Source organism: Sturnus vulgaris, chromosome 12 (genome assembly GCF_052056855.1).
Source record: "Sturnus vulgaris isolate bStuVul1 chromosome 12, bStuVul1.hap1, whole genome shotgun sequence".
NCBI lineage: Eukaryota > Metazoa > Chordata > Aves > Passeriformes > Sturnidae > Sturnus > Sturnus vulgaris.
In genome coordinates, this window is record NC_142254.1 from 19082873 (window position 1) to 19100812 (window position 17940).

A 17940-nucleotide genomic window follows, 5' to 3' on the forward strand; every position below is an offset into this window, starting at 1 on the left:
AACTTTCGGGAAGCCGGCAGACTGGGGAGCCCACGTAGAGACTGGGTATTGTTTTATTCACCATCAGCCAATTTTTCATGGAAAAGTAATTAATGTGAAGGATTATTTTACAAAAAGCGGGGTGGGTTTTTACCCCAGCCATAAGACGTGATGGAAGGCCCGTGGTATTTGTATAATGCGGGCGGAAATCTCACATTAATGCGCCAGCACCGCTTTTTTTATGCTTAATTCCAGAAGTAAAGCGGGCCCTGAGCGACCATCCCTTACCCCGCTCCCCCCAACTTCGCCTTCGAGGCCTTTTGAGCCCTCAGCGCCGCCGTAGCCGCCGCGCGCGCGCCGGAGGGGGCGCGGCCAACCCTGGGGCACCGCCCCCTCTGTGTGACGTAATAGGGGCGTGGTCTAGTGATTGAGACATCACTACTCGGAGGGGCGGGCATGGGGGGGTGGGCGTGGTGGTGACGTCATGGGCGAGGAGAGAGTGATGGGCGGGGCGGCGGTGACGTCACGGCGCGGCGTAGAGAGAGCGGGAATGCGGGAGGGGATGGCGGTGACGTCACGGCGGGCGGGTTAAGGCGGTGATGGCGGTGACGTCACGGCGGGCGGTGATGGCGGGCCCGGGCCGGCCGCTCCCGTCAGGGGCCTCCTCCAAGTGGGACATCCGGGAGAAGGTGTGGGAGCACCTGGAGGCCTCCGGGCTGGCCGAATTCCCGCGGCCCGTGCGCGGCCGCATCCCCAACTTCAAGGTACGGCGGCTGCCGGCGCTGGGCCGCCTCCTCCTGCTGCTCCTTCCCTCCCCGCCTCGGGCCCGGCCCGGGAGGGACCCCCAGTTGTCCCCAGTTCCCCCCCAGTTATCCCCAGTTTCCCCCCCAGCTCCCTGGGCCAGCGCCTCGCAGCTCTCAAAGGAAAGAAAGCAAAACCACCGTGTCAATTACCCAGACCCAGAATGGTTTGAATTGGAAGGGAACTTAAAGCTCACTAAGCAGGAACACCTTCCATTATCCCAGGTTGATTCAAACGCTGTCCAACCTGGCCATTCCCAGGGATTAACAAAAGATTATCAGCCCCTCAATTAAAAATCTGCGGAAATCAGCCTCTCTGGAGGGTGACAGGTTCTGAATTGCCCATCCGTGCTGTGAGCTCCTGGGTGATCCGCTGATATTTTATGCAAACAGGGCGCCTCCCATGCTGCCACCAGGCTCCTGGGCTTGCAGGCGTTCCAGGCTGCCTGTACAGTAAAAATAAACCCCGATGCTCCCCAGAGGAACGCCCGTTTCCTAACGCTGGAAGTAAGTGCAGATATCTCCTCTTGGCTCCCTCCCTGTGGCAGGGCTCTCTGCAGGCCTGCTGCTCTCTCAGGGGGCTGGATGTGTTCAGCAGAGCGCGGGAGGTGAAGGTGGATCCTGACAAACCTCTGGAAGGTGCCCGGCTGGCGGCTCTGCAGGTAACCTTGGCACCCCCGAGGAGGAGCTGGGAGGGGACGGCAGAGCCTGGCAGCACCTCAGCAACACCTGGCACTGCATCTTCAACAGTTTTTATGTGCAGCTCATTTGGGAGTCAGTAGGTGTCATGGAATGGTTTAGGTTGGAAGGGACTTGATTTTGTCCCATGGGCAGGGACACCTTCCACTGTCCCAGCCTGCTCCAAGCCCCAGTGTCCAGCCTGGCCTTGGGCATTTCCAGGGATCCAGGGGCAGCCACAGCTGCTCTGGGCACCCTGTGCCAGGGCCTGCCCACCCTCACAGGGAGGAATTTCTCACTAATATCCAATCTAACCCTGCTCTCTTTCAGTTTAAAATTATTATCTTTTATAAACCTATCTAGAGACATCATTTTAAAGAAGGGGATGTGCTTAAAGGTATGTCCCCAAATATTTTCAAATGTATGTCTTAGCTTTTCTTTCTTCAATAACCTTTTTTAGGGAATTTTTCTGCAATGGAGGAAATTAATCTTGCAAACACAACACAACAAATTAAATATTTGCCCACGTAGTTTTTACTGTATGACAATAAAAATATTTCTCCAATGTATCATGAACCTTTCTGTGGTTCCCTAGGCAAGGAAGACTTTGCTTGTTCCCACACCACGTCTGAGGACTGGACTGTTCAATAGGATTGTTCCCCCTCCAGGTGCAACCAAGGAGATCCTGAGAAGATGTGCCACGTCTCAGGTGAGAACGAGGGATGAGGGAGGGCTCAGGTAAATTCTGGGACAGTGTGGGGTTAGGATGAACCAGCTAGAAGCTGGAAAACCTGAAATATCTTCCTGTTAGGATGTTATTCCTGGGTTTGTGTACAAAACTGCCATGGATAATATTGAAATCGGGAGAAGATTTAGTCTTAACTGGACAGAATTGATACTTCTGAGTGTTTTTTGGAAAATCATGAGCGACTTGAGGCGAGTTGGATCTTTCTTCACGCTCCTACATTCTGCACTTTTGAGCTGCTGAATCCTCCGGAGAATATTTTAGTGCTCTTAGGTGTTAGCAGATAGAAAAGATGAGGGTTTTTTTTAAATACAACATCCAAAGCACCGTGAATTGTGGCATTTGCGTGCAGTGAGGCCCGGACACGTGGTGAGGTTTGATTTTGCAGCGTGGTCTCTTGCTGCCCTCTCGCGTTACAATCTCACTGTACAGCTGAAAGCTCTGGCCGGAGAACCCTGGCAGGTTTTATATCCCTCTTTATTTGCCTTGAAAACCCAACTGGTACAGCATGAAGAGGTTACTATATGGATTTATTTCCTCCTTTATCTCCTGCTAAAGGCAATAAAGTTGTGCCCAACCCCATAAACAACTGAGGTTGTAAATGGCTGGTAATTAGTAGTGACTTTCTTTGTTGGAAGTTCTATTGGAGTCATTAACTAATTAAGCTGTTCAGGGCTGAAGAGCACTTTTGAAAGAGACCTTTCTCTTGGCCTGCTGTCTGATCTGGGCTCTTACCACCCTGTGTCTGGTTTTTCCCCCAGCCCACTAATGAAGAAATGCTGTTGGCAGTTTGTGTTTACAAAGCACTGTGCAAACAATCCTTACCACACTGCTGGGAAGTGCCTGGTGGGCATTAGTGCTGATAGTCAGCCACAAATTGCTGAATTCTTGGGGTTTGTGCTCCTCACAGAAAATGTTGGGCTCTTTATTGTGATTTTAATATTGTTAATTTATGATTAGCACCGAGTTGAGTTGGTGTTAGGAGCATTTGCAGTGTGCTGTACACATATATTGGCAGTGATTGAATCACAAGATGTATTTTTAATAGTTCTGAGCCTCTGATATTTAAAAACCCAAGTAAACATAATTTCTGCAATCTGGAGAGAATTTTCATTAAGATGAGAACAGATTGAAGAGGAGTGGGTGGGGATGAGCAGGGAGAGAGGGCAAGAAAAAAATAATTGCATCACTTTGTGTAACTTCAGATTTCTTTGTGCTGTAGCAGTCTGTGTCTAAATTAACTTTGTGATTTGTATTTCAGAATTAATTGAAGCATTTGTAGTGCTCTGGTATTCCTCAAGTTTTTAGTAGAGTAGGGAAGTGTAAATAGGAAGTGTCACTTGTCCTCATTTTTGGGACCAGATTTCCAAAAAAGTGTTTCAAAATATCAGGTTTGGATCCTAAATAAATAACCTTGCTTCTAAAAGTGCCCACCTCCCTCAGCTTTCCTTGCAGTGTGCCAAAATTCTTGTCACTGTAGTAGGGAATCTATTCTAGGATTCCCTGGGGGATAACTTCCCAGACATGTACAGCTTGGCTAAACATGGAAGAGACCCTTGGAAACGTGGGGAGTTACTTGGATTTATCAAAATATCCTGGATTTTTGCCTCAGTGCTTGGAAGACTGTGTACTCTGCAAACCTCAAATGCTCCTTTTTTTTTTTTTTTTTTTTTTCCTGCAGGGTGTAAAAGATTACAGCGTGCCTGTGGGGCTGGATGGGAAAGCACAAGTGGATTTGGTTATTGTGGGATCCGTGGCTGTCTCTGAAAAAGGTAAGGAAAAACTTCCAGCAGAAAGGTCCTAATGAATGTCAGGAAGGCCACACCACGTGGCAGAGACAGATTTATCCTTGGAGCTGAGTTGTGGTCTTGGGTTCTGCCTCTGTGTGTGACAAATCCCTGCTCCCTGTCCCAGCAGGAAGCAGCCATGCTCCAGGATGCACTGGGCACACAGCACAGGGCTCAGAGATGGTTTGGCTTTCAGGAAAACTCTTGAGGCAAGCAATTATTTGTGTTTTAAAGGAATCCAAGCAGGCTGCCAGGTCAGAGATCTGCTCTGCTCACACAGGCTGATGTGTTAGACTTGCTGATTCAGTACCTATTTGGGGATCAGATTTTGCATTTTCTAGTGTTTTGGAAATCTGCTGGTGCTGAAAAATTTTCCACTGACTTTATCCCTTGCCTAAAATAACACAGTTTTTGTGTGTGACCCAGACTCCTCTTCACCCACATTAACCTGTGTTGGACATAAATAGAAGGTTCTAAATACAATTGCTAAATAAACTGCTGTGTTGACTGCATTAAATTTGTTTATTCTGAATGGGAAGTTTCTAGGGTCTTTTAGTAGTCATTGAAACTGATGTTTTGTTTCATTTCAGTGCTGATTTCAAGGAAAGTTGCACTCTGTGAGAGATGCTGATCTGATTTTTTCCAGAGTTACAACTTGCAGACTGCTGAGTTAATTACATGATTTTAACAACAACTTTCCACTCTGCTATTTGGTTTTTTTTTTTTCCTGCTTTTCTGTGCTTTAGGCTGGAGAATTGGCAAAGGAGAGGGTTATGCAGACATGGAATATGCAATGATGGTGTCCATGGGTGCAGTGCAGGAGGACACACCTGTGGTTACCATCGTGCACGACTGCCAGGTGAGTTCAGATGTTCAAATATCCCCTCTCCAGCAGAGGGAGAGCTCTGGGACATTTCCTGCTCTGTCTGGAGAGGAGACATGGAATGATGCTGGTTTGGCATCTTTATTCCCATTGTCTTTGATGGATTTTCATGTGACAAGACATCAGGAATGGGGCACAGTTTTAGGAAATTTGTTTTTAGCTATTTAACCAAATCTCTGCCTTGTAGGTGCTGGACATAGCAGAGGAGCTGCTGGATGATCATGATTTAACTGTGGATTTCATCCTCACTCCAACAAGGACTATCCAGACTAATTGCAAACGACCTAAACCTCAGGGAATAATGTGGCACAAGGCAAGTCCCATCTTAATTCAAGTTAAATCTTAAACCTTTGCAGCTGGTGGCTTACTGGTACCAATAACCTGCTGCTAACCCCCCCCCCATTTTTATATATAAACGATTTTTTAAAATTAGAAATACTTGGGAAAAGAGCAGATGTGTTTGTCAGATGAAAAAACAGCAGCATCTGTGTGCAGTGGGGTTTAAGGGGTAATGGTGAGGAGGAGATATTTCCCTACATCTGAGGTGGCTGCCCCATCCCTGGAAGTGTCCAAGGCCAGGCTGGATGGGCTTGGGGCAATCTGGGATAGTGGGAGGTGTCCCAGGGGGTTGGAACTGGTGGGCAGAAGTCTGTGCTGCTCTGGTTGGGAAAGGAAAGCACCAGCTGCTGGTGGAACATTCCTGTTTCTATAGTGGATTCACTTTCCAAGGATAAATTTGCTGCTGGAGCTCGTTTTCAGGTAGAAGAACAGCAACTTCAAACATGAACCTTTATTTATTGGTAGCTCCTCTAATATGGATTTGGCCTTTTCCCCCTGCCCAGTATCTGAAACTTCGTCAGCTTCCCAAATTGTTTCAGAAAAGCCTTGAGTGAATTGTTTTACTGGAGATTCCTGCTGGGAAAACTTTGTCATTGGATTTTCATTTGTAAAATCATCCAGTTAGGGAGCAGACACAATCCTGCATGAGTGAGTCCAGCAGGAATGCTGAAATGAGGAATTGTGCACCCACATCTTGCAGAAACTGAGGAATTTCAAGGGAATACTCCCAGGAAAATCAAAAGTTGTGGTTTAAAATTTGCCAACCAGCAAAAAGAGTTAAATTTCTTTAGGTAATGTATCTACAACAAACAAATTCTAGCCAGGACTATTTTTATTCTAGTGGTGGGGAGAGCATTTTGCCCTGCCTGTGGTTGAGGATTTGAGGTTATAAATAAATAAATAACAGCTCTGTCTGTCCTAGTGCATTTTTTCCATTTAATTATTTTTGAATTGTAATTTTTTTTAGGATATTATTGAATGTAATTGTGTTGAAGGCCTGGCCCTTGTGCTCAATCCATCTTGCCAACATACTTTTGATCAGTTTGTCTGCCTTGGTGTCAGACTTCTCAGTAAGTGGCCTTGCTGACTCTTCTTTATTTCTTTTTCTGTGCCTTTAGCAAAAACTGCATTTTCTGCAGCTTTCACTGAGAATGGAGCGCAGATTGACTCTTTATTTGAATATTTGTGTGCTGATTTAACACCTCAAGAAGTGTGGATTAAATAAGAATATTGGAGAAGACCAGGCAGAGAAGGGAGGATCATCACTTTTCTGTCTTTTATGGAGCAAAACCAAGTGTAGTGTCCATATGAAGAAGAAATTGCCATTATTCCCCGGGGAAATGAGTGACATTTATTTTGTTTGTGCCTGTGGTGGTACCTGGATGTTCAGCTCTTGCAGAGGGGTTTTGGAGGTGGGAGGTCTGGTTAATCACCAGGATGTGAAAATGGCAGCATTTGATAGGGGCTATTTAAGTGTTTGTCCTTTGGATTTTCCTGGCTGCTTCTCCATCATTTTCTCTCCAGCCTTTTCTCCTTCAAATCCTGGCTTTGCTGGTGCATTCCTGTTCCTCAGAGCAAAACTAAATGAACCAAGAGGCAGTGAGTAAATAAATCATCCACTTCTAACCACGGGGTTTTGTCAACAGAGAGTAGCTTAACTTCATTGTGAAGACCTGTGAGGTGGAAAATAGATTGTAAAGAAAAGTTGATCCTTGGGAAGCAGGGCTGGATCAGGCCAGCACAATGTTTAGGAGTTTGAAATCCAGGTGTTTGCAAATATGGGATTACAGCTAAGGATTGCTGGAAGGATGTGCTGCCAGTAATGCCCACTCTGGGTTTGCAGTTGCAGAGGGAAGGAGGTGCTCACAAATCCCTGGCTCCATTTCCATGCTGAAGGAGGTGCTGCGTTTTCCTGGAGTGCTCTTGTGTGTTTTGTGCTGCTTAAAGACTTTCAAAGAAGAGCCACAATATCATCAATACCAAAGAATCATTATCAAGCACTCTAGAAACACTTCTAAATCCACAGTGCTGGGGGGTGTTTGTGGAAGTTTTGTGCCTCTGAGGTCAGAGTTTTGGGACATGAGTTTGAGTTACTGGAGGGCAGCAAGAGCTGCTGAGAGCTGAGCACTCTGGAAAACTTTACTTGGATGTCAGTAGAGAATTATTTGGCTTCATCTGTCTTGAAAATCCAACCCATTGTTTCTGGGAACTCTAAATTCATGAAGCTACTTGCTTTCTTATTTAATATTTTCTATGGGTAACTGTGATCTTTATCTGGAGCACTGGCTATTATATTTGTCCCAATTATCAAGTTATTTGTGCTGTGCTTATTTTGAATTGAAACTGTACAGACAAATTAAAATATTTGGGTTCATGAAGAGGGAAATGAGAGTAGTTGGTGGAAAAATCACTATATTTTAGCAAGCATTTCCTTCTGGTTTTGAAATAATTCTTTTGCTGAGAATTTTGTAGCAGTAGGAAAAGAATTTTCCTGAAATAAATGAGCTGGGGGGGGGGAATCCCAGTGGCAGAGATGGAAACCCTCTGACAACAAACAGCTTTGATTTGGAGCTGTGATACAATATTTGGAAAGCTGAAAAAATGCACCCATCCAAGCTGGCAAACCCTTTAGGAAATTGCAGTGAGTGTAGCCAAGACTTTTTGGGATGTTTTTTGGGCTAGTGGGAACAGGGAATACTTCCACACGTGGTCACACATCTCAACACCTTTGCAAAGTCCCCACTCTGTGCAGAGTCCCCAGACTGCAGCTGGCACGGGTGGATTCCAAGTGTGGCTTCTCCTGAGGGACACCAGCAGGCTCCAGGCACTGCCAGCTCCCAGAAACATGCCCTTGGCTCGTGTGCACATATTTGGACATTTTGTGCAAATGAAAGATAAAATATTCAGCTGTGCTGGCCTTGTCTGTGCCACACATTCCTGTTTGCTCAGAGCTCCTGGACACGAGGACACAGAGTGAAAAGTGGGGTCTGTCCTGGGAATCCTGAACAATCTGGGGTCAGAGCCCTCTGAGGATGGGCAGAGATGAACCTTGCACACATCTTCTGCCCACCTGTTTGGAAGAGCTGGTGGATCAGTCTCCATCTTAAAATCATGGAATGCTTTGGGTTGGAAGGGATTTTAAAGAGAATCTTATTCTGAGCCCCTGCACACCTTCCACTGTCCCAGGTTGCTCCAAGTCTCATCCAGCCTGGCCTTGGGCACTTTCAGGGATCCAGGGGCAGCCACAGCTTCTCTGGGCACCCTGTGCCAGGGCCTCTCCACCCTCACAGGGAAGAATTCCTTCACTATATCTAAACTGAATTTTCCCCTCTTCCATTTTGAGGCCATTTCCCTTGTCCTGTCACCTCTCCAGCTTCCTTGTAGCCCAGTCAGATGCTGGAAGGTGCTGGGATGTCTCCAGGCTGAACAGATCCAGCTTCCTCAGCCTGTCCCCACAGGGGAGGTGTCCCAGTGCTCCTACCAACTTCATGGCCTCCTCTGGATTGATCCAACATTCCATATTTTTTCTGATGCTGGGGACACCAGAGCTGAGTATGGGATTCCAGGTGGGGTGTCACAAGATGCAGGTGTTGCTGTGTCAGTGAGATGAGGAGCTGTGTGAAGCAGAATGAAATAGCAGGATAAGGACAGCTTCCAATCCCATCCCATCCAATCCAATCCCATCTGCCCTTCCCTGTCTCCTCACTCCAGGATTGCTTCCAGGGAATTCTCAGTGCTGTTTGCCTTGGCCTGGGCTGGCTCAGGGGTCAGCATTACTCACTCTGACAGAGGACAAACACATCCTTCATCCTCCCCAGCACAATGTTGAAAGTGGCTCTGCTCAGAGCTGTGTGGGAGCAGGGGCTGAGGAGAGCCCTGGTGTTCCAGCAGGGATGGTGCAGGACTCCATCTGCCACCACATTTCGGGATCAAACCAGGTCTCCTAGCAATGGATGCTGCGGTGAAGTGCTGGGAGATTTGTGTTGGCACTCAGCATCCAGGACTTTTTTCCTCAGGTTTCTGTCAGAAAGGGGCCACGTTTTCCTCCTCAGCTCCTTTCCCAGTAATTGTGTGCCAGAAGAATTTATCCAGCCTGCTGTCCTCTCTCCCCAAGGCTCTCCCAGCCATGGCAGGGAGTAGGCAGGATTATTAAATGATTAATTGCCATTGGTGGAGTTATTTTTAACCCAAATCGCTTCAGAATTTGTGGCAGAGACCCACAAACACTTCTGTTGGCCAACCCCAGAGGGCTGAAGTGTGGAATTGGTCTGGGAATTGGTGCTCAAGGGATAATAGGAAACTTCTTCAGCGTTGGTTTCGCTACCAAAGCTAAATCCCAACACTCAATCCAAAGTTTAAAAACATCAGTAAATGGTTTGGCTTTGGTTTTAGAGCAATGGGGGAAGCTTCCAGTGCTGGGTTTGCTGATGTTCACATAGCTGGGTCAACCAGACTTGGGCTGGAACGTCCCTTAAATTCTGGCTTAGCCTAAAGCAGTCGGTAGGGACAGGGATAAGCAAGGCTGGGGAGGACTGAGCAGCCAGCACAGCACCCAGAAGTGTGCAGCTTGTTTGAAAGAGAGGAGGAATATCTTTGGCCTCTCTCCACATGGAAATAAATCCTTGCAATCCTCCACAGCTCACAGGACAAAAGGAACTTTTTGCATGATTGTAATTAGCAACACATTGTACTACCACAGGGTTCTTTTGTTTGCTCTTTTGCAACAGAGCAGAACAAGCTTTTTCCTCTGCCCTGCCACCCGCTGCCCCCTTTGCCCTTTTAGTTCTCACCCCCAAAAACCCAATGGATTTGTTTGTTGAATTGAAACCCCAAATCAAGTTTCTGCCTTTCTGTGGCATTAAAGTGGGAGAAAATAAGGAAGGGTTTAGGTTTGAGCCAGCTGAAATGTCAACCTAGATCCCAGAAAAAAAAGCCCTTAAGGTGAGTCCTCTGTGCCTCTTGTGACAGGAGAGTGTCAGCTGACAGTGCCAGGACTTGTCTAATGTTTTTTACAAATCTTTGCTAATACAAAAACATACAAGTCCTAAAGCAGCTGTCTTTGTTGCTTTGATACTCTGAAGATTTGTTTCTGTTGTGTCTGCACAGGGCTGGATTTTAAGGGAATTGCAGAATCACTTCATGGTGGTGTTTGATCAGAACTTAAAAGAAAATAGTTCATAGCCCTTACAAAAATCCCAGAATCATTGAGGTTGAAAAAAAACCCCAAATCATCAAGTCTAACCTGTGACTGATCCCAGACCAGGCAACTGAGTGCCATGTCCTGTCTTTCCTTAAACACCTCCGGGGATGAGGATTCCACCACCTCCCTGGGCAGTAATTCCAATGTCTAATCCCCCTTTCTGTGCAGAAATTCCTCCTAAAACATAACTGCTGTTGTCACTGCATCTCCCTGAGCTTACCAGGAGCCTGAAACAGTAGCTCCAAGAGTTGCAGTCTGAGGCCAAAATCTGCTTAGGGAGAGGAGATGCCTGGTGGAAGTCTCTTCAAGATTGTGCTGTTCCCTGGATTATCTGAATCCTGCCCTTGGATCGTCCTTGAAAGCCTGGGAATTCCAGAGTTTATCCTCTCAGTGCCCATCTCTGATTGCCCTAATCTCCAAAACCCTGAGGGTTTGCCCTTGGTAGCATTTCCCTTTCTAACCAAACACCCAAGCCATGCCTTGGCAACTGAGTTTAATTTCAGGATGAAAGGAACTGTTCTTGGGAAGAGGTTGAGGTTGTGCTTTGGGGCCAGGAGTGATTGGTTGCATGAGAGCAGAAAAATGTTTTTCCTGTTTGGTTTAATTAGCATAGAGCTTACATTTCACATCAAAATTTGACAGAGGACAACAAATGTTCTTAATTGTTGGCCAGGACAAACAAAGTGAGATCCTTCAGCCCTTGGTTTGATGTTGTATCTATCACTCGGGGAAGGGGAGTTTGCTGTCAAACACAGCACTTGGAATTCTTGGCTGAGAAAAACAAATCAGCCCCAGAATCCACAGAGTAATAACTTTGTAAAATCTGAAAATGATCTGCACCTTTCTGAGCGTGGAGGCTCCTGGAGCAAGTCCCCAGAGCAAGTCCTTGCTGTTTGATGTTGTGTTAGCAGAACTAGCACAGGCTTTATGGAAGTAGTATTTTTATTTAGTTCTAGCCTGAAATAAAACCTTCTTGCTTGCTCTTCAGAAGATGAGCCCTGGAAGCATTAAGAGAATTCTGTTGAGTGACTTTCCTGTCACCTCATCCTGACATTGCCCCTGCCCTGGCTTGGCTTTTCCTCGAGTCACTTCAGAGCTGGGCTCCTGTCCCCAGAAAGCTGAGCTTGATGTTGTGCAGATCCAGACTGGCTGTGACTGTAACTGTAGGAGCAGGAATTCAGAGGCTCTGGGATGAGTGAGGTCTGAGCTGGGACATCTGCAGGCGTGTGCTGCCTGGGATGTACTGGTGCTGCTCCAGTCCAGCCTGCTGAGTGTGCTGCCCTGCCAGAGTGGCCCACTCACATTCTGGGCTACTAGCCTGGGTCTCTGCTAGCTCAGGCATTGCTTCCCCAGGCTGTTTTGCTCCCTAAATTTCAGCATTGGATCTGGTGTTGATGGATGTTGGACTTGTCCAGCAGCCAAGCAGGAATTCCTCCTCCTTCCAAGCACAGTGTGCAAGCCAAGAGCTCGACCACATTAGCTGGGGAACCACTGCATTTCCTGCCAGTGTCTGAGTGCAGCCTGGGGCATCTCATGCCTCACACGGATGGGGTTCAGCTGTTGAGAGGAAGAGCCCTTCCAGAAAAGCTTTTTGGGAATAGGGCATGGATGGAAGGAAGGATGGATGGAAGGAGTAACAGGCTCACAGTGTGAAGTGCAGTGTCCGAGCTCTTCTGTTCCCTGCCCCAGCCCAGCAGATCCGTGTGGCATCTGAGGAGCTGTGGGTGGTGTGGGAGGTCAGATGGCACAGAGGGGATGTGCCCCAAGCAGGGGATGTGCCCCAAGCAGGGGATGTGCCTCCAGCTGGGCCCACATCCATAGGAGCCCTGCTCCAAGGCACGCTCCCACTGCAGCTTCCACCATTGTGTGACCCAGCCCACGGGATATCCTGTTCTGGGGGAAAAGAGCACCAGGAGCTCTGCAGAATGGAAGTGTCTGGTGGATTGGGATGGATTGTGCCAGGGCAGGGGATTGGGATGGGTTCTGCCAGGGCAGGAGCAGTCAAAGCAAGCACAGAGGTCAAGGAAAACGCAAATCTGAAAGCACTGAGATAAATAAAAGTCACATTGGAATAGTCCTGACTTTGGTTGGGATTTGCCTGCTGGATCCACGTTGTGCTGCTCACTTCAAGAGTCACTAATGTTTATTTTTGTCCTGCAGTGTGTATTTAGGGAGAGACTTCCCAATCAGGCCAGCAATTAAGAACATTTGGAATGCTCTGGCACTCTGCGTGGCAGCAGGATAATAAGGTTCCTCTCTTTTTATGGCACAGATGAGCACTGATGCTCATCATCTTTTTCTGGAAGGCAAGGAATCCTTTTATAATTCTATCCATCTTCCTCCTTTTTAGGTCAGCTCTGAGATGCTGGGAAAAATCCCCATCCTAAAGACACTTCGAAGCAGGGAGAAGCAGGCTGGCAAGGATGTCACCCTCCAAGATGAACATCCAGCCTTGGCAAACACCAACAGAGCAGCAATTTCAAACAAGAAGGTGATGGCTGCAAATACCCAACCATGGGCTGCTCCAGTGGGACAACCCCATGTGGAAAGTGATCCTGTAAATCCCAAATTGGAGGGATGTGACACAATTACCACTGTGTATGTGGGGAACCTTCCTGGCAGCCTGAGAGTGAGCGAGCTGAAAAGTGCTCTGAGGGAATTGCAGGTGACTCCCGTTCGACTGAGCTGGCAGGGAGCACAGCACAGAGCTTTCCTGGATTACAGGGATCCAGAAACTGCAGACAGAGCTGTGTCCTCATTGCAGGGCCTGAGCCTTGGGGGCAATGCTCTGAGAGCAGAGCTGGCCAAGAACCAGAGGAACAAAAGGCAAGGAGAAATCAGTAGTCACAAATGAGTATGGAGGAGGAAAAAAAAAAAAAAACAACAACAAAAAAAGGTGTTTTCATTGTTTTGTGAGAAGTCAACCTGAAGTTTTAAGCTTTTTAGTAACCCTCAGGTTTAACAAAACCAAATTTCTACACAAACTTTCCTGACTCCTGCACTTGGACATGCAAAGGTTTGTCCCCACAGGTGACAGAGGAGCCATTTCTCTAGAAACAATTGTCCACAAAGTACCCACACTGGTTTTGGTGCTATTTGGTGTTTTTGTTAAGCCTGGCTTAAAACCCTGCTCCTTGGCACCTGCAGCAAGGTGGTTCCAGTCAGTCATTTAAGGTTAGACCTGCCTCTTTATACCTGTGAGGGTAAAAGCCAACAGCAGGAAATCTGTCCTAGGGGAAACAATTTTGTTTATTAAAAAATGCTTTTTGTCTGTTGGGAGTTTTAAATTAATTTTTTATTAAAATGGCCAGAGAGAGAGAGAGATTGTCTGTTTTGTGCCTTGAAGAATGGCTGTGGAAACACTGCCTTAGTTCTAGTAAGAGCTGGAAACATCAGGTGGGAAAGATGGGAACCCTTTTCTGAGCTTTTTGCTAAACCAGCCCTTGGTAAACCTTAAATTTCTTTTTTTTCAGAGGAAAGCAAATCCCAATTTTCTCTTTTCCCCCAGAACTGCCTTTCTGATGGATCAGATAATTATAAAATAGCTGCTTTTCCTGATTGTGTCTTATAATGGGATATGATTCCTTTGCCTCTGTGAAATAACATTATTGTTATTACTATTATTACTATTTTATTATTATTGTTGTTGTGGAAAGCAGGCACACCATGGTCAGAACTTGTTGGTGCTTAGTCTGGCATGGAGTTCTTTGGGAATTTGCTGGAGATTGTGCAAAGCCTCTGTGCCTTTGTCCCCATCCCTGATGGTGTAATGGCCAATAATGACTTATCTGCTATGGCTCTTATTCCCTTTTTTTTTCCCCCTTGGGTTTCCTATTCCTGAAAAACAAGTTGAATTTTGACCCAGCCATCCTTTCTAAACAGAAGCACTTTTGCCAGTGATGCTGGGCACATAGTCAAAATAAGCATCTAAATGGATTTTTTTTTTTTTTAAAAGTAAGAGTTGGAAACTTTTTTTTTTTAGCCAGGGAGTACTGTTAGGTATATTTTAAGCAGATTATTATGCCTGGAGGGTCAGACATTTATTCAGTATTGTATAAAAAGTTCTCATCATGTGGCTATGTAGGGAAGGGCTCAAGGAAAGCTTTGGAGCTGCATCCAGCCCTGGGATCCCAGCACAGGAAGGACATGGAGCTGTTGGGCAGAGTCCAGAGGAGGCACCAGGAGGAGCAGAGGGATGGAGCAGCTCTGCTGGGAGAGAGAATTGGGATTGTTCAGCCTGGAGGAAGGAAGGCTTAGGGCTGAGCCCATTGTGGCTTTCCAAATGGAAGTGACTCCTCCTCTCGATGGAGAGAGACATTGGACAGGGGGGAATGGCTTCAGAGATGGGATATTAGGGAGAAATCCTTCCCTGGGAGGGTGCTGAGGCCCTGGCACAGGGTGCCCAGAGCAGCTGTGGCTGTCCCTGGATCTCTGGAAGTGTCCCAAGGCCAGGCTGGACAGAGTTTGGAGCAGCCTGGGACAGTGGAAGGTGTCCTTGTTCACAGCACAGGGGTTGGAACAAGATGATCTTTGCAATCCCTTCCAACCCAAACCATTCTGTCATTCTGTGAACTTCTTGTTAAGTCAGCAAAGGATCTGGAAAAAATCAGTGGTTCCATTCCTTGTACAGCTCCAAATGATTTCCAGTATCACTGAGTCCAAATTCAGACAAGCACTGCACAACCCTCTGGGTCTCATTTCAGGGCTTGTGCATTCAAGGCTGAGAGTCAGGGTTGTGTTACTACCCAAACACACTCCCTGCATCATCAGCTTCCAAAGCAGAGGAAAGAAAAGCAAAAAAATAATTATCCAACCCTGCCTGCCTCTTCCAAATGATGGCAAATTGAGTAATGGGATCATTTGCTGTTCTTTTGACTCTGGGATATTTCTTTTTCAGCTGAAGATGTCCAGGTGACCTTAGCAATTAAAAGCCAGTGACTCTGCCAATGAAAACTTCCATCATCTCAAACTTCCCCTGTTGCATTTCAGGTGGAACCACCCTTTTCTGGTCATATTTGTGGGAATCACACCCTCTACCTTCTTTCCTTTCTTCCCATCTGAAGTTTCAGTGCAGATGTGTTTATGTGTTCTGTAAATGTGGTAACTTTGCTTGCTTTCCTGTCAGTCCAGCCTGCAGCCAGGGGCCAGTTTTGTTTGGACAAACATCTGGATGTTTTTCTGTTTGCAATTGAGGTTCTGGGTGAAGCCCACAGGTGAGCAGTGTCCAAAATCTTGGCTCTTTCCAACCTGTCACTTCTTTCTGTCATGTGTTTCAAGGCCACATTTCACTTGATTTACCCAATATCCAGAGTTAAACTCTAAACCATGCTGTGAGGAGATGCTAACCAGGGGTATGCAAATATGAAATCAGGAGGAATTTCTTTATGCAAAGGGTTGTCAGGAATTGGAAGGGGAGTGCCCAGGGAGGTGGTGGAGGTGTCCCAGGAAAAACTGGACATGGCACTCAGTGCTCTGGGCTGCTGGCAAGGTAAAGATGGGTCACAGATTGGATTTGATGATCCTGGAGCTCTTTTTTAACTTTTATGATTCTATCAACTGCAGTTAAGAAGAAAAATAATTACTGTAAGCTTAAGCTTATTGGCATTTTGAATGGACTGGAAAAATGCTGCAGTGATCCTTGTATTTTTGATCCAGATTATTAATAAATGTCAAGGTCTTTGAGGTCCTGCTATCTCAATGAATAAATCCCTCTCTGAAATCAGTGCAGTTCTACCTTGGAGAGTCTGGGAAGCAGGGGCAGGGATGGGGCTCTTGGGGCTGCTCCTCTCCAGCTAAAAGACATTTCAGTGCCAAACTACTGCTGAATTAAATTAAATTAATTAAACACTGGAGTGGCCAAGGCACAGCCCTGCGTGGCCTTCTGGTGTCTCCAGCTGTATGATGTGGATTTTCTCTTGTGGGATGACCCTAAAGGAAACAGCAGATTGTGTAGAAAAAGTGAATGGGGCAGGGCTATTGTTCCAGGCTCTCTGCATGCTCAGGAAGGCATCACTTAGAGCAAAGTCAGGAGGGATTTCTGTAAGTCCACAAAACTCTGAAATGCAAGAGATTTTATTGAATCCTTGGGTTCTGATCTCATAAGAAATCTCAAGGAGTTGAAGCCTGCTTATATTTTATATTGGCCCAGACCAAGGCTATGCAAGATACCAACAATCAAACCATAAAATCCATACCCTGAAATATTCTCTGACTGAATTAACAGCTTTGAAGGAGCACAATACTTGCTCAAGTCATAATTCCTCCTTCTGTACCTGCTGTAGCTGTGACCTGTGCACAAAGATACAAAATGTGCCTCATCTCAGGTGGGTCCTGGCCCGGTTTTACTGCTTAAGACTCCTCAGAAAATCATCAACAGTGTCAAAGCAGTGCAGAAAAGTCTGAAATGCTGCTGATAAATCTCTACTCTGCTTTGAATAGGGAGTGAAGTGATCCCTAGCACAGCCCTGGGTGCAGCAGCAGAGCTGTGTGATGAGAAGGAACGTTCAGCAGTACAATGGGAAATGCTTTCCTGAGCCAACTTTGTTCCCAGTAATTCAGACTGAGGGCTCTCTATTCTCTGCACAGCCCGATGTCCTCGCCTGTCATGTGGTTGGGCACATTCTTTCCAGCTCCTTTCATGGCACAGACATTTGGGATGCTGTTGTTGAGCTGTTGTTGCTGCTCTCCCCTCTTTTTGGGGAGTCTGGAATGAACCCCTGCAGCTGGGAGGGTTTGGGATCAGCAGTGACCACCAAGGTGTCCCATGAGGGACGTGACCTTCCCAGGACCATCCTCCCTTTCTCCCTACCCTCATTTGTGAGAGAAATGCAGAAGGAAAATCAGCATGGGATGGATGCAGCCTCCACCAGCTCCACCATGGAGAACAAGGTGATTTTTGGAGGGGTTTTTTTTGGAGGCCATCGGTGCCAGCGTGGTGTGTGGCACAGAGCAGCGAGGCAAGGCTGGAATCTGCTAACAATGAGGGCGAGGTGGCTCCGTGCCACCCCCAAAACTGCACAGGCATGAGGGTTTTCCTTCAGCCAGCCGTGTCCATGCATTTCCTGGAACAGGGACAAGGCCACACAGCTTCAAGCCACCAAAGACAACAGTAAACAAGCTGGGTTGCTGGGTAAGCTCTGAGTTACAAGAGTCAGAGACTGTTTGTTTCCAGGGAAGGAAAAAGGAGAGAAAAAAAATCTCTCACCATCAAGACTTTTTTTCCTGGATCTCACATCCAGGTCCACATCCAGCCCTCCAGCATCTCCCTGATTCCCTCCCAGCAAGCAGCCTGCAAGGACAGAGGCTTTATCCCATTATCCCAATAAAAAAAAGGCAGGAAAGGGATGGTTAAACGCTGTCTCCAAGTCATGCCTCTTTTTTTTTCTGTATGCTTTTTTTTTAATTTCATCATCTTCTACTGCTCCAAAGGGAGAAACGAACGGCTTTTAGGGGAATGTTTCCATTGAAAAATCCAGCGCTGGGGCTGTGTTTTTTCTCCACGGGGATGAGGAGGGGGAGGAAAAGCGTGT

The 17940-nt window shown here is 46.7% G+C and overlaps 1 protein-coding gene across 3 annotated transcripts; it reads left to right on the forward strand.

Moving 5' to 3' along the window:
* Window positions 1-578: 578 nt before the first annotated feature.
* Window positions 579-16093, forward strand: MTHFSD (methenyltetrahydrofolate synthetase domain containing). 3 transcript variants are annotated; one of them, XM_014874530.2, is made up of 7 exons: window positions 579-743; window positions 1173-1286; window positions 2053-2166; window positions 3884-3974; window positions 4736-4848; window positions 5060-5185; window positions 12762-16093. In XM_014874530.2, the coding sequence occupies exons 1-7, from the start codon at window positions 579-581 to the stop codon at window positions 13263-13265; spliced, it is 1227 nt and encodes a 408-aa protein (XP_014730016.2). In that variant the 3' UTR covers window positions 13266-16093. The 3 variants fall into 3 exon arrangements, with proteins under 3 accessions (XP_014730016.2, XP_014730015.2, XP_088028214.1); XM_014874529.2 differs by lacking the exon at window positions 1173-1286 and adding an exon at window positions 1328-1441; XM_088172088.1 differs by lacking the exon at window positions 1173-1286 and having other exon boundaries at window positions 592-743.
* Window positions 16094-17940: the final 1847 nt, after the last annotated feature.

Excerpts from the sequence above, each read along its gene's own strand:
- MTHFSD (XM_014874530.2), top strand. The coding sequence starts at position 579 with ATGGCGGTGACGTCACGGCGGGCGGTGATGGCGGGCCCGGGCCGGCCG. Across the intron at positions 2,167-3,883 it reads GAAGATGTGCCACGTCTCAG|GGTGTAAAAGATTACAGCGT; the intron begins GTGAGAACGAGG and ends TTTTTCCTGCAG. Across the intron at positions 5,186-12,761 it reads AGGGAATAATGTGGCACAAG|GTCAGCTCTGAGATGCTGGG; the intron begins GCAAGTCCCATC and ends CCTCCTTTTTAG.